The following is a 15,519-nucleotide window of genomic DNA, read 5'->3' on the forward strand; positions in this document are numbered from 1 at the left end:
ATATGTAAATGGACTGGAATCTCCATAAATAGAAAAATAGAATAGTTGATTTAAATAAATGTTTCTGAATTTTACTTTATGAAATAGAATCATGTCTGGGTAAAGTTTTGACATTTTTCATGGCTGCATCAAACAATATTCAAGCACCAGAAGCAACAAAGCTCCTGTTGTTGTGTGCTGCACTGACACTCTCTAGTGGACAAAATGTGAAGTGACAGCAAAAATGCACATGGTAACTATAGTTGAACAGGGGTCCCTAAACTACGGCCCGCGGGCCACTTCCAGCCCGCCAAAGCAATTGGAGTGGCCCACTTAACTATCCCAAACAATCCCTCTAAACATGGCCTGTTTTTTTTTAAAATTGCATTTACTATATATATTTATTTATAAAATATCCACATGTAATGATTAAGGTAGGCGTTCTAATTAAAATTGACCTTAGTTGTGAATTATTTACAGTAGTAGCTCATTTTCACCCCCTCACACAATGGTATATTACGATCTACGTGATGCCAAGCCTTAAGCGTCAAGTTTTCGCGGGCAAGGCAAGCTAACGGAAGAGAGTCGGTCAACAAAATGTGGAAAATAGATTCTGAATGCAGAATCTATTTTCACCTGTACCTGTTACAAAATCACATCACCTCATTGTTAACTGGCATCAGCTTGTGTTTTCATTTTCTACAAAATAAAAGGAATATCTGTGGTACTTCAAATAAACATGTGAAGACTTTTTATTACTTTTTTGCAAACCAACAGGTGGTGCCAAGGCCAACAAGTGATCGTCATATTTACACAATAACACTGGTGGTCACTTTGGCCCATATCATTTCCTGTTATAGGCTGACCCCGGACCCCCATCACAGAAAAAAAAGTTGATGTGGCCCCCACCGAAAAAAGTTTGGGGACCCCTGTAGTAGAAGGTCTTCAGGTCAAAATGTCCTGTTTAAAGGGGACACATTATGCTCACTTTCAAGTTTATACGTATTTTGGTTTTACACTTCAATTTGTTTACACTCTTATGTTCAAAAGACTCTTTATTTTTCTCATATTGTCTTTTCTGAATATACCTGTATAATTCAATTAACGCCTGTCTGTTTAAGTCCTCCACCTCCACTCTCAATGTGTCTGTATTATTTTTGCATCCAGGGAATGACAATGATTAGGGATCCACAATATTTGATTTTTTTTCTTCCTATAACAGATATGCTAATATATTTCACTCATTGTGAAGATTAATGATGCCAATATTTTTCCCCCCTAACACCTAATTGCAGAGATAATCCAGTCTCTTCTTTTGAGGAATTAATATACATTATTACTATGCATATATTCCTGCATTTGCTGGCGGGCAAATGAAGGCTTAAAATCATGTAATATTCATTCCTTATATACTGTAGTGGTATTTTACCTATAGTTTTTACATCACAACCTTAAAGAAGTCCTGATGGCTCATTTAAAGACAGTTCCTGAATAAGCGCTATGTGCCTTTCTCCAATTCTCTTTTTTTTTTGTTCCTTCACAGTATCTGTAGCAGGGATGGCCAACTTAAATGCTGGAGGGGGCCACAATTTTTCACCGACACTACCACAGGGCCACAAATAGGACCATGCACTTAACCAGATATGATGAAACTGCAATTTTAAATATGTTTACAGTGCAGTACCATAACATATTTCATGCTCAAATGCATGTATAACAGTAGAAATAGGAATACAGAAGGTTTGAAGCAAATAAAAAATAACCACCTACTGTGATTTATTTTTTTTCAGTGCAAGAACAGCAGACCAACATTAATTGCAAGAAGTAATTGTGTGCATTTTTACACTGCACTTTTAAGATTTCATGCTCAAATGGATGTAGTTGTCATCCGGCATGACAGCCCCCAGGCCTCCAGTTGCCCATCCCTGATCTATAGTACCTACACGTGCTTCATAATATAATTTAAAAGAAACAATAAAAAAATTCACAATATGGGACCTTTAAAAGAACATCAAAATAATCAATCAAGTTGAAGTAAGAGGCGAAACAGCTGGCATTCGCTCAAAGTTTATTAAATACACATTGGAAAATAAATCTCTGTTACGATCCATAGCTTATTAATAGCATGTGCATGTCTGCAAAGAAGCAGATGTGGAGGGATGACACAAGCAGTGGGGAGAGGCTGTATGCTGATGATCCGTCACAGTCCTTATGAAGTCTCATGGGTTTTCACTAAACTAAGATGTTGTGAGCAGATTTGATCAGAACCTGTCCAGCACAGTGTGGTTTCCTGCCCAGGAAATGGCACAAACAGTCTCATACAGTACCTGCAACTAACACCAGTGATTTATAAATGGTTTACGTTTAAAACTAAGCTCCATTTGACACTGATTTTTACCTCCGCCAAGGAAGTCGTGTGTTCAGCTTGGTTTGTTTGGCTGTTTATCAGCAGGGCTGTGGAAAAACTATTGGCCCGATTTTCACGAGACTTGGTGGAAAGGTGTAGCATTAGGCCACATTAGTGCTGCATTCATGTTTTGTCCAGATAATCCGAAAAATACATCTCGACTAAGAGAATGGGACCATCGGAGGAGGATGTGAATGCACCACTGGCCTTGGCGGAGGTTTGCTGACTGACATCAGCCTGTTAATGACCACCACCAACATGATACGGTTTGATTACACTGATTCATCTACAGAAAGCCCTTTCCTGCTATAGTTTATATGATTCTTCAATCAAATTCTATACAAACATGTTTGGCAATATTTAATGAATATTAATATCCTGAGCTTTTAGTGTCACATGATCTAAATGCTGTTCAGATGATTTTCCCACCAAAAATAGACACACTGATTTATACAAATGCATCAACAATTAAGTCCAAACTAGATCCCGACAGATATGAGTTGACAGATATTATCAGTCTATATTGGCCGTTCAAAGGCATATCTGTATCTGTGTATATGCTTTCTGATATGTGCTGTTATGAAAACTCTTTTTTTACACAGTATATAATGCAGAAAATGTTGCTGGGCGTGATTTAGAAATGGTGTTAGCTGTCAATTTTATTTTTTTTTTCAGTCAGCAATTGACTGAAACTGAACAGTTATGTTTATTTATTTATTATTTATTCTTTATTTTCTCAGTTAACGTTAACAGAATTGGCTGACAATGTAATAAATTGTTTGTATAGTGTATAATAATGAATAACACTGAAATATTATTTAATAAAGTTTGATGTTTAAGAAAGTAGCTCTCTGTGAACATTTGCAGTGGTGAAAAATCTACATAAAAAAGGTCTATTTTTAATCCAGCCCAAAGAATTACTGTATTTGCCACAATAGCGGTTATCAATTATTTTCCCCCCTCTAAAATCAGTATCGGCCTCAAAAATTCCATATCGGTCGGGCTCTAGTCCAAACACTGTAAATGTAACCAGAAAATATTGCTTACAGGCATCCTTAATTCACAAAGAAGACAGAATTTGGTTATCAGCCATCATTGATCAATACTGGTTGAACTCCTGTACGAACTCTGGAAAAAAAAAAAAGTCCTGCATGGCGATATCTTATAATCTGCTTGTTCTAATAAACTTTTGACACCATTGTTTGTGACATCCCTGTTCTTGAGCTGCAGCGTGGCTTCTTGTGGACAATTATCTGATTATTCTAAATTTGCCGTTTGAGCTGAGTAGGCAAAGTAAGTGTTGGTTTGTGAAATGTAATGTTGAAAACACTGACAGTCAGGCAATGAAATTCTGGACTAAAGTTTGTTTAGAGTATGAAACGTGCATGTGCAAATATCGTGAATGGTTTTTGTCTGTGACTTACTCTGCACTATTTGCTTATTTTGCAGACAGCTGCTGTATGCTGTGTGTTCTCTGCTTTGCCTCCAAAATCAACATCTCTAGTTAATGAAGTGATTATAAATGCTCTTTACAGTCCTATAGTATGTACAGTACTTTCAAGGCTTCAGGTGCCTCATTGCTTGAATCCAGTTTATTATTGCTGCCAAGAATATTCTTTTTTTATCAACTGAATTCTTAATTCATAACAAACAGAAGAGAAGTGCAATAAAAGAGTTTTGACAACTAAAAGTTTTTTTTTAAAAACACAACCAATATCATGCGTTGAGTCTAACACACAATTTTAACATTAAAAAACAAAAACTTGAATGCAACAAATACAGAATGAAAAAGTCAAATATCTAAAGCACTTCTTCTGAGATTCTCAGGTCTCAGCCTTTGACACGATTCATACTAGTAACAATTTGACACATTCGGACAGCTGTCATAGCCGTTTCTGTTCACTTTTAAATGGGAATTAAATGTGCATAAGAGCTGCAACGATAAGTCAACCAACATAAAAATAATCTGAAATTATTTTGATATTCATAAGTCTTTTTTTTTCAGATCAAGCCACAATGAAAATATTCATTAGTTGCAGCCCTAATGTGATATGGTTCATCAGAGGACATGCTTTATCAGAGAAATAACTCTCCCCAGCAGCTTTAATACTTAGAGTGAAAAGTGTGGCAAGTGTGGTATGGTGTTTCTGTTTTGAAAGAGAGCTGGAAAAGATAAGGGGCCCTCCCTTTATATCCAAGTTTCACAGCCTGTTTCCAGTGTCAGTGTCTTATCAGTGCGCCCAGAGTCCCTAACTGTGCTCCTGAGAATGTGTACATCCCTGAAGCAGACATACAGTATGGATGACCTCAAAAGACACATTTCAGATTACGCCTCAAAGATATGTGAGCCTAAGTAGCAAATGAATTCTGCAATCTGAAAACTTCAAAAGGACAAGTTGTTAAAACAACTGTGTGAATGATTAAGTATGCAACAGATCTACAGTGGACATCATTTTAACACTATGACACTTCTTCTGAGATGTCTCACTGTGTCGGACATCACACTTTGAAGTGGCACGTTTTATTTCACTTTCTTCAGCAGTCGGCCTCCAGATCATGCACAGCATGGGTAAATTGTTCGGTGTAAATGTCGGTTGCATCAGGCTGCTGTATCTGCACTGGCTGCAGTGCAGACAGCCTGAGTCATGCTCCACATCTCTGGTGACATTCATTTTACATCCACAGGGCACAGCTGTCTCTTTCCACTTAGAGCACATTGTGCTTCCTTTTTATCTTTTATTGTGTCCAGAGTGAAGGACACAGATTCCAGTGCTAACCCACATGGTGTTCCACCAGTCGATTGCTATTAGAACGGAAACAGACTGACCGACAGCTGATCCAGTGCAGAGTGCTCTTCCCATGGGACAGTCAGCGATCATGTGGCCTAAGGTGCTGAATGTCTTCCTCTGGCTACCTTCTTTTGAGCCGAGACAATCTAGAGATGTGACAAAAAAAGTTACAGAAGATCATCAAATATTTTGAATAGCTTATCTAAGAACATAACAGTACATTTCCAACAATATGATAAATAAACAAAAAGGTCCTGTAATTCTGGAAGTCATTACAAAAGGAAACTTTCTCAAAATAATGATTTAATGTTGCAAAATACTGTTAAAACAAAACAATTACTAAATGAGTTAGTATCTCAAAATTAGAAACTTTCTCAAAATAGACTTAAGAGGAAACTTTCAAATAATGGCTTATCCTGAAATTATGAGTCAGCATCTCAAAATAATAATGGAAAAAAAAAAAAAGGATATTTCTCAAAAATAAGTAAATACTGTTGTCATTTTTATCACTGTTTCCCTTTTATATTATCTGTATTTTTTTCATCACTTCCGCAGAAATGGGCTTTTATAGGTTCTATAGAAAATAGGGCGCTTCACTGATAAAATGATGTTTAAAACATTAAGAGTAGTTTATAGTAGCAGTTAGTGTTTTATGCTCCTGTTGAATCAGTTGCTCCTGCAAAATAAAAAGTTTTTTGCTGTTTTTTCCTGTGAGGTAACCACTGAGTCGATTAGTACATGCTATAAACAGAAAAATGAGACCTAAAAACGCAGCATTTATTGTGTGCTCTCCTTACTTTTTAAATGATATGTCTGTTTGAGAAGAGGGCAGCAACAGCAACAGCTTTGAGGCATTTTTTCCCCACATCACTGACCAGGGAGTGTCCACTCTGGTCCAATCTGCCCCGGACATCTGCATCATCACCACCACTTTAGTTCCCCTTTCTTCCTCCTGTCACTCAAGATACCCCTCAAACACATCCAGCTCCGTGTCCGTGTCATAAGGGACAGAGGCGGGGTCGGACAGCACCCCGAGGTCCACCAGCGCCTGGTCCATATCCTCAGGCAGAAACACTATCCCCACATTCAGGACGATGTACTCCATCAGAAAGGCATAATAGAGGATCAGGACGTTCACAAAGAACAGGCCCAGATAAAACATATATGGGAGTTCGTCCAACAGCGATTCTACCGAATCTAACTGGGCATAAATTGGATGTGTCATAGAAAAGAAAGAGAGCCACGGTTTGGGTTGTTTTTGGGCCAGGATGCGGCGGACTTGAGTTGCTGGTGTCACCGCTAGAACTCTCTCTGGGGTGATGGGGCTGGGGCGTCCATTTCGGCTCGTCCCGACCTGCAAACAGTGATTAAAAGGCAGCTTTTAAATGCTAATTTATCCGTACGGTTCAAAAGAAAACGACAGCCACATGGGCAATACGTTCATAGCTAATATTGACCGGCGCACAGTATCAAAATATCCCTTTAGCTAGCTCGACGGATTCTTGACATTGGTTCTTTGGGTTTGCGGAATCCACGCCATGCCAGCTGGCTAGGGCTAAAAACAGTAGCATGCGCTGCTAATAAAGACAAACGCGAACATTTCTACATGCAAAGTTATATTGGAGTTTTCTTGTATACATATCCGTACCAGGAAATGCGAAACAATTCACAAATACACGCTTCTGTCGATGTTTTTACAGGTAAACGTCCCTTCTAACATTTTAGCCAACTGCATCAAAACAGTCTTGACTACAAAGCGACACCTGAAGCCTCGGCAGCTGATTGGCTGACCGCCTGGCAGGCTCTGCCCTGATTGGTCTTTGCGTTGTCGATCAGCTCGCGAGGACGTGTCGCGTGCTTTACTCGTCACAAATGAACACAGGAAGTGAATCTTGTAGTTTTTCTCCTCTCACTCCTGTATCCCGCGGTAGGTGAGTTGTGTAGGGAGTGAACAGCAACTCCCAGACGAACCCAGCCACCAACCTGTTACGTAATGACCTGAGAGCGCTGCTATCGCCGCCTATCACCTTCTGTTTGCTAAGTAGCTATCTGTACGAGAAAGTGGGTGTAATGGGTAGATGCGGGCACTAACGTGGGGAAAATAACGCGCGTGTCAGAGCATCACACCTCTAAAAACCACAACCATGTTTGGCCGATCACGGAGCTGGGTTGGAGGACAGGGGAAAACGAAAAACATCCATTCCTTGGATCATTTGAAGTGAGTAGCTAGCATTAGATATGCTAATGTTAGCCCTTAATAACCGGTTGAGAACGGCTGCCAGCGTTATCAATAGCTTGGTTATTAGCGTCTCAAATTAAAGTAGTAAATCAAGTACAGCAGTCCAGTCAGATAACATAACATGTGGTTGCCGTGTCGTCTTTTATTCTCTTCGTTAAATAACGTTACTGTTAAACATGTGAGCTAACGTAAGCTGTTAGCTTGGGAAAATCCACCCTAAAACAGAACTGACTGAACCGATGCTATTTGGTTTTGGACTACAAAGTCGGTATCAAACTGTTCAGACATGCTGAATATCGAAACAACAAGAGTTAAAGGGCCTGCACAGGTGTTTTCATTTATCCTGACTAATTAGCTAGACCTCTGCTAATTACTGAGGACACCAAAGCCTATTTACCCATCAGAATGGCAGGACCTAAAGTTCTCCCATCCACAACAGGTGCAACAAATGAACCGGGGACTGAGGGAGATAATCAGCCTGCACACACCCACAGAAGCAGTCCAATCAGGCAATAACTGAGAACACCTGTGTGGGTGTACAGTACAGTTTAGTGCACGGATACTCAACTTGCTTTGGGAACCACTTTTGCAAAGTGACAGCATGACAGGAGCCAGTAAATGATGACATATAAATAACATTTATCTGATTAAATGAATAAACATTAGAGGGCCTGACGTCACCTTTCTTTGAAATGCATTGTTCTGTAACTTAATAACCTGGCACTCAGTGACACAAGAACTGTATGACAGGTATATCAGGTATTTCCCTGCTTTTAATAGCTGCAACTGCATATTATCTGTTACTGCTTTGGTTGCATCTAAATAAGTTTATACAACTTTAATAGCTGGAACTTCATCCTTCATGTAGTCACTCAAATGTTGGTATAATTCATAAACATACACCCTGAGCATAAAATGGGTACAGAATGAATAGCATATTTAGCCTGGACCTTTGTCAGGGGATACTCTCACAGCACTTTTTTATTTTCAACAAACTCTATTTTGATCCTTTTTATGTACTCTGACACCTTATTCACTTTAAAAGTACAAAAATAAATCCCATTGTGGATCATGAATATGATATATCAGATAATGAAGAGTCTATATCACTTCAGTCTGTCTTTCTGTTGTTAAGATAGATTTGTCCAGTTTATTGCTTAGCTTAGCTTTTATCACTTTCTTCTCACATCTTCCCTACTTTCTTGTCTCTCCTTCAGGTACATGTACCATGTCCTGACGAAAAACACCACAGTGACAGACCACAACAGAAACCTTCTCGTGGAGACCATCCGCTCCATCACAGAGATTCTCATCTGGGGGGACCAGAATGACAGCTCTGTATTTGAGTAAGTACCAGTCACTTTCTGCCAAATCCCTCACCTGTACCGTCAGTTATTCAGATGTGACTCTTGGATGGGAATCAAGGAAAGCTTTGCATTAAATTATTCAGGCAAGGTTTGATAATTGTGCACATGTGTACAAGGAGATCTTTGAACAGGCAAACATCAACTTGAAAACCCTTTTCTTCAACATTATAACTAAAAGATGGATGGATTATCATACTCCAGTTTACACTTCTTCCTGTTTTGCTCGCTCTGCACAAAGTAGTAACATTTTGACTTGAGAAAATGTCCACATAGTTGTGTGGAAAAATACATATTGGTTTTTCAGTTGTTCCCTGGGACACAAGCTCATGAAGCCATAGTGTTTTGTTTTAAATCTGAAGCCGTTCTGAAATTAGTGTTGCATGTCATAGCTTCTGTTTATCCATTTCACCACCTCTGACTTTATCATATGAGGCAGGAAATGGCTTTGAAGAGCAAAGAAACCACAGAGGATGTTGAAATGTACTTTGTGTGATCAGGAAACCCTTTAGAATAAACATGGACAAGAACAACCACATCTAATTTTCTAGGCTAGTAGCAGTTCAGTATTTTGAAGGCTGTTTTTGAGTAGGAGTTGAATTTTGTGCCATCTTATTGCAATATTGATGATAATCTTTATGAAAAAAAATGATCTGAAAATATCTATGGTGCAAAATGCCTCATCTTCATACATTTAGTATTTACTATGCAGATGCCAGAGAGCCAGTCAGAATATTTACATCATACAGCACAAAAATGATGGTTGAAATTGTTCCTTTTTATAAAGATTAGTTTTTTTGGCACATAGCATTTATCAGATTGTAAAATAATAGACAGGAAACATGGGGAGAGAGAGCCATTTAAATGCAACAAAGGTTGATCAAAGTTGTGGCTACATGTTCTTAACAAGTCATCATGAAGTGACTCCTGTATGTGTCTGTGTTCACTTTCCTGTATGTGTTCAGCTTCTTCCTGGAGAAGAACATGTTTGCCTTCTTCCTGAACATCCTGCGTCAGAAGTCGGGACGCTATGTGTGCGTCCAGCTCCTCCAGACCCTCAACATACTGTTTGAGAACATCAGCCATGAGACTTCCCTATGTAAGTATTTGAATCACCAGTAGTTGGAAAAAACAGAAACGCATATCGGATGTAACACTTTGCAATTAAATAACCCTATAACATTTAATACATTTCTTAAAATGTTGTATTCTTTGAGACAGCTTTGAATGAGTGAATGTAGTCTAGATTAAACCGGCAAAGGCTCCCATAGCAGTTATTACCAGGGTGTTGTAATGGATTGGCCTAAAATCAACAGCATGTAGACGTGTCCATGTTTTAATGTGTTTTGTAAGCTAAACAATGCAAAGCATGCTGCACTGGCTTTCTTTGTTGAAATATACAATGCAGAGCCTGCAGGATTTTTTTCCTTGTTGCTAGGCAACCAAAGACTCACTACATGATAAACTGTCATTTATACAGTGGGCTGTTACCTTATATAACATGAGCAAGGTTTGCATTTAGGTAGATATTAGAGGTTTTTAAAATAAAAAAATCACAGTTGTGGTATCATCTCAGCAGGAATAAATAGTCTTTTCTCATGATCAACAGTGACTATAGCAGCCATGCCTCACTGTTTTTTTCTGACTAAAGTAGAGCAAATAATAATGCAGTGAATCTTTAGGCTTTCAACATGCTCTTCTACAATCACTGGACTACTGGACCGTTAATGGAAAGATTGACAGCAGTTCACAAAAGGCCATTTTCATAAAAACACAAGCTGTGTGAAAAAGTCTGATCACGTCTCTGCTCTTCTCAGATTACCTCTTGTCCAACAACCACGTCAACTCCATCATCGTCCACAAATTTGACTTCTCAGACGAGGAGATCATGGCCTACTATATCTCCTTCCTCAAGACCCTGTCACTTAAACTCAACAACCACACTGTGCACTTCTTCTACAATGAGGTGAGGCCATCAGGGGATTGGGGCATTAGCAGGAAGAAAGAGGGACTGAAAGAAAGGAGAGACACACGGGATCTTTTATTTAATGTCAACAACTCTTATGGTGCAATCTCTATCTATCTCTCAATCACTCTATCAGCTCTCTTGCTTCTTCCATCATCAGTGGTTAATAGCACACTTCCCCTGTCAAAACATCAGCTTCATGTGTAGAGGGGTTGATTTAGCGTTTCTTGTCCACGTGTCATATTGCTCTTAACCGGATGAAACAAAAACCTGCATGTCAATCTAACGTTTATTTGAAGGAATGTCTCAGTTGTTATCGACCACAAGTCAACCACACATCTTTTTTTCTTTAAATTTAAGTTTCAAAACAGTTGTTACTCTTTATTTAAACTGTTCTTACAATTACCATTGAGCGTGTTGCTTTATTTATCTGTGTGTGTTGTAATAGATAGTAACACGTAAGAAAACTGACCACATGAATAATCTCTGACATTGTTGTTACCCCTTCAGTATTTCAGCAGTGTCTGTAGTTCTTCCATTGGCCTGTGTGTGCTGGGGAAAGTTATTGGTGTACTGTCAATGGAAGCTTTTCCCCTGAAGCCAAAACCAGACCCATTGTGTAGATCTGAGAGTATTTATGTTTGTGGTTAAATAATATATAACTTTTTTTTATTATTTTGGAGTCATTTAATGATTTTATCAGTTAGCAATAAAAGTAAACCCCCCATTTTGCAATGGATAACACTTCTCATGCCATGTTCATAATTAATGCCGCACTTCATTTATTATAATGAATTTAGAATCTATTGATTGATAGATTATTGTCCTCCAGAGGGCACTGTTGGATAGCTCATTACTTTGGCCACCTGCATTCCTGTCAGATCTACACAGTTACATTTTGGTTACACTCTTTGGTTTGGGTTTGGTGTCAGGATCACATTTCTTCATTAGCTGTGACCTCTGTTTATATTTTGGCCCTCAACGGTGATTGGCTGGAGGTCACAGGCACTGAGGAATGGTAGAGGATCAGACACCGGCACAGAGAGAGATGACTGTAAGATGCAGAGCAGCCGGTTTGTCATACGCATATTTTTAAGTGCAGCTTGCTGGTATGTGTATATCTTTTGATTTCAAGGGCACATTCTACAAGTCAGACAAAATAGCCTCGCTTATCCATCCAATATAGCAGGCATGTCCAAACTATTCCACAAAGGGCCGTGTGGCTGCAGGTTTTCATTTCAACCAAGCAAAAGCACACAGTTTGACCAATCAACTGTCTGAAGACTGAGATCAGTTGATTAACTGAGGCCCCGTTCATACGAGGAGGCACGCGGGTAAAAACGACAAAATATTTTATCGGAAGTGCCTTTTGTTTAGACGGTGACGGCGTTTTGGGGGCTTAAAGACGCAAAAATCTGAAACCACCTTCCAAAGTGGAAAAGTTAAATACACTCCGCCGTATTGTGTCCGTCTACACTGACAAGACGCAAAACTCTGCTCAGATCTGCTCACGTCACGTATGTGTTTACGTCACATACATGCTCCAGTACAGGAAATTAAACAAACGTGGGATTTTTTCCATGTGTCGGACCTTCAAGCTGCTCTAATAAACTTACAGGAGTCTTTCCACCAAATGTACAGGATCTGTACAGATAGTATTAGTGAACAGAGAAGGATCTGTAAAAACCTCGATCACATTTTGGATGCAGCAATTGGTGGGAGGCGAGCCAGACGGCTGTGAACGAGACCTGGGAGATCTAGTGATGGAGGAGAACTTTGTGGAAGGAGTAGCTGATGAAAATGTGTGGCGTGAAAACTTCTGCATGACCAAAGATGCTCTTATCGCTTTAAGTGATGCTGCCTGGCTGCATACAATCGAATTTCACACACTTTTGCGTCATCGTATGACGCAGATTTCCTCCCGAAAATGCTCGTCTAAACGAGGAATAAAAAGTGAAGACGCGACGCCACTTTTGCGTCTTCTGTTGAGACCGTCCTCGTGTGAACGGGGCCTGAGTCCAGTGTGGTGTGCTGCTGCTTGGTTGGAACGAAAACCTGCAGCCCCACGGCCCTTTGTGGAATAGTTTGGACATGCCTGCAATATAGCGTCCCTGTTGACTGGATTTTAGGAGTCATGAGACACTTCTCATTGAGTCTGTAGGATGAGTTGGTCCACACGGTACCTTGTGGGCTAGTTGTTTACTTAAGATGGAGAAATTCTCCTTCGTTAGATCATGCTGTCTTACAATTCTTTTAACGGCTCAAAATAACGTGTGTGTGTTTGCCCAACCTGTACATCTATGAAAAAGCCAAGTCGGCCTTGTACTTTAAGAATTTAAGAACATTTTCTCCGTTAAATAGAGAACTAAATACCAGTTTGTCAGAACTTTCTTATAGAAATGCAATACTGCCCAGAATTTCTGTGTCCACAAGCTGCTTTCTCCTTCTCTCTCTTGCTCTGTGGTCGCTTGTGGCCTGAGTGTGGTGGTGCAATACTGTGCCTTGCTCACCGGCCACCCCTCTCTGTCTCCCACACACAGCACACTAATGACTTTGCCCTGTACACCGAGGCCATTAAGTTTTTCAACCACCCTGAAAGCATGGTCCGCATCGCAGTCCGGACCATCACACTCAATGTCTACAAAGGTGAGTGCCGGGATCGTGCATGCGCACACGCTAACGCTACACACACGTGTGCGTACACAAACGCACCAACACACACACATTCACGAGATGCTGGTTCTGCCTATCGCCTTTCTTTCTACTCGTGCCCTCTTCTCGCTGCTGCTTCTGGTGCATGAGCATGACTAACAGGTAACACTGACAAACTCACACGAATACACATTCTGCTGAATTTTTGGCCTTAAGTGTGTCACAGCCTTCACATGTGGTTTATTATTATTCTAGTGTAACAGAGTGGCTTTCTAAAAGCGATTTAGTCTAAATAATACCTTCATGTAACAGTTATTTTTCAAAAGGTCCTTTGACAAACATGAAAATCTGTTCTTATTGAAAGCAACCAATTACTTCAGAATTTTAAGTATCTCTAAGCAGGTGTCAGTACAGCTGCGCTTAATTTAAGAGCATATATCCTGTTTTTCTACAGTAATACCATCTGCTGTTAGGCACACATCTTTCTTTTCTAATGATATCTCAGACAGTAGGTCTACAACACAGGCTATACATTCAGTAAACATTTGCTCAGAACAGACAGATGAAAGCTGTTAACCTCTAACACTCAGCGGAAATGGCAGAATTACAGAAAATCTGTAGGAATACTTCCAGTTCAGAATGTATATACAACAATATACGAGTGTAACTCTTGAAACAATGCGGTCAACCAGCAGCCCTGTGGGCCTTTTTGTTGTTTGTCGCTTTTGGGGATTTTGGTCTCTATTGTCTTATTCTATACATTTGTCATTCTCTCATTTGCTGTTCAAACGTTCAATACAAACATTTGCCTTTGGTTTTGTTTCTATTGCAACAAGCCAGTTGTGGTCTGCACTGTATGCAGCCATCAAGTTAATCAGCATCAAATATCCATGAATTATTACATATGTTTACATTTTATAGAACATAACTGGGTGTAAGTAATGTACATACTGTATTTGTAAACTACTCACAAATCCCAGTTGTAATCCTATTATTGTATGGTTACTTTTAGTTTCTCTGGTATTTTTTAGAACTGTTGCCAAGCCGCTGTCGTGCTTTACTTTAACACTGAAGAGATTCACTGTATAATATTCACACAATGAAATTAATGATACAGTTTCCAACTAATGCAGAAAATGACAATGTTATAAAAAATATAATCTGTTAGTCAATATTATAAAGCAACAACATATAAATAAGCAGAAAACCAACTTTTTTAAATTTTTTGTTCATGGTATTTGAACTTGTGTGGTTGAGACATTGGCAACAACAGATATAGGCAACATTTTCAATTAGCATATGTGCAACGTCGAAGGTAGCATTACCACAAGGTTAAGCATCACCATCATATTTACTAATTATATAAGAACTAACTGTTCAGCAAGTCCACTTGAACCCAGCATGCAAACTTGTCAAAACCCTTTGCAACCTGCAGACTTTTCAAAATAAATGTCCTATAAGTGCAGGAGCCTTTAAACAGTGATGCTGTGAGTCTGTAAACAAACACTGTTGTTTTCTGTACTGTGCTGCGTCAGGCTCTGCTTCTTCTTCTTCTTCTTCTTCTTCCTGCTTTCTCTCTGGGCTCCTCAGGGCTCTGAGCTGGTTGCTGCCACTCTAGGGGAGGCGGGTGGTGTATTTAGAGGGTTTGGCTTTTCTCACACATCATGCTTCTCTTCACCATGCATAGCATTTCCTTGACTTACAGTCACTACAACACATCAGCTACGACGTCCTGTCTGTCTGCGTATCTGTTTGTCTAGCCCTGCATGTAACAAGTTGCACTATACAACTTTGTGTCTTACATTGTCCATAAAGTCTTGAATCTGTAACTCCTAACAGTGACTTCATTAGATCTCACAACTGACTTTAACAGTAGAAATAAAAGTCATTTATGCGGTAACCGAGTGGTGTGGGGAATGTATCATTGCTGGTCCGGCCATGGGCTATAGGCTATAGTAAGGAATCTGGGAAAGAGGGAAGCATCAACTAAATGCAGACTCTGACTTTTATTCTAGCATGTGAGGCTTGTCATGGGACAAGGCAGATGTTATGCAGTCAAAGCTGTGTCTGATTGTGACAAAAATAACTTAAAAACACTTCAAATTCTCAACCATGGCACTGTA

General features: G+C 39.5%; 2 protein-coding genes across 6 annotated transcripts in view; one reads left to right on the top strand and one right to left on the bottom strand.

The window, feature by feature from the left end:
* Positions 1-3,633: 3,633 nt before the first annotated feature.
* Positions 3,634-7,848, bottom strand: dexi (Dexi homolog (mouse)). 3 transcript variants are annotated; one of them, XM_059347872.1, is made up of 3 exons: positions 7,812-7,848; positions 5,973-6,529; positions 3,634-5,321 (listed from the first exon to the last, which is right to left on the bottom strand). In XM_059347872.1, the coding sequence occupies exon 2, from the start codon at positions 6,398-6,400 to the stop codon at positions 6,131-6,133; it is 270 nt and encodes an 89-aa protein (XP_059203855.1). In that variant the 5' UTR covers positions 6,401-6,529; positions 7,812-7,848; the 3' UTR covers positions 3,634-5,321; positions 5,973-6,130. The 3 variants fall into 3 exon arrangements, with proteins under 3 accessions (XP_059203855.1, XP_059203854.1, XP_059203852.1); XM_059347871.1 differs by lacking the exon at positions 7,812-7,848 and adding an exon at positions 7,303-7,762; XM_059347869.1 differs by lacking the exon at positions 7,812-7,848 and adding an exon at positions 6,824-7,034.
* The window catches only part of clec16a (C-type lectin domain containing 16A), a 49,062-nt gene continuing 40,673 nt past the window's right edge, over positions 7,131-15,519 (top strand). For all 3 annotated transcript variants that reach the window (XM_059347829.1, XM_059347830.1, XM_059347831.1), the window contains exons 1-5: positions 7,131-7,393; positions 8,632-8,760; positions 9,744-9,877; positions 10,596-10,744; positions 13,285-13,390. In XM_059347829.1, coding sequence (XP_059203812.1) covers positions 7,320-7,393; positions 8,632-8,760; positions 9,744-9,877; positions 10,596-10,744; positions 13,285-13,390 — 592 coding nt within the window. In that variant the 5' untranslated portion in view covers positions 7,131-7,319. The remainder of the gene's footprint in view (positions 7,394-8,631; positions 8,761-9,743; positions 9,878-10,595; positions 10,745-13,284; positions 13,391-15,519) is intronic.

The sequence above is a fragment of the Centropristis striata genome, chromosome 13 (assembly GCF_030273125.1).
Source record: "Centropristis striata isolate RG_2023a ecotype Rhode Island chromosome 13, C.striata_1.0, whole genome shotgun sequence".
NCBI lineage: Eukaryota > Metazoa > Chordata > Actinopteri > Perciformes > Serranidae > Centropristis > Centropristis striata.

Excerpts from the sequence above, each read along its gene's own strand:
- dexi (XM_059347872.1), bottom strand. The coding sequence starts at position 6,400 with ATGACACATCCAATTTATGCCCAGTTAGATTCGGTAGAATCGCTGTTG.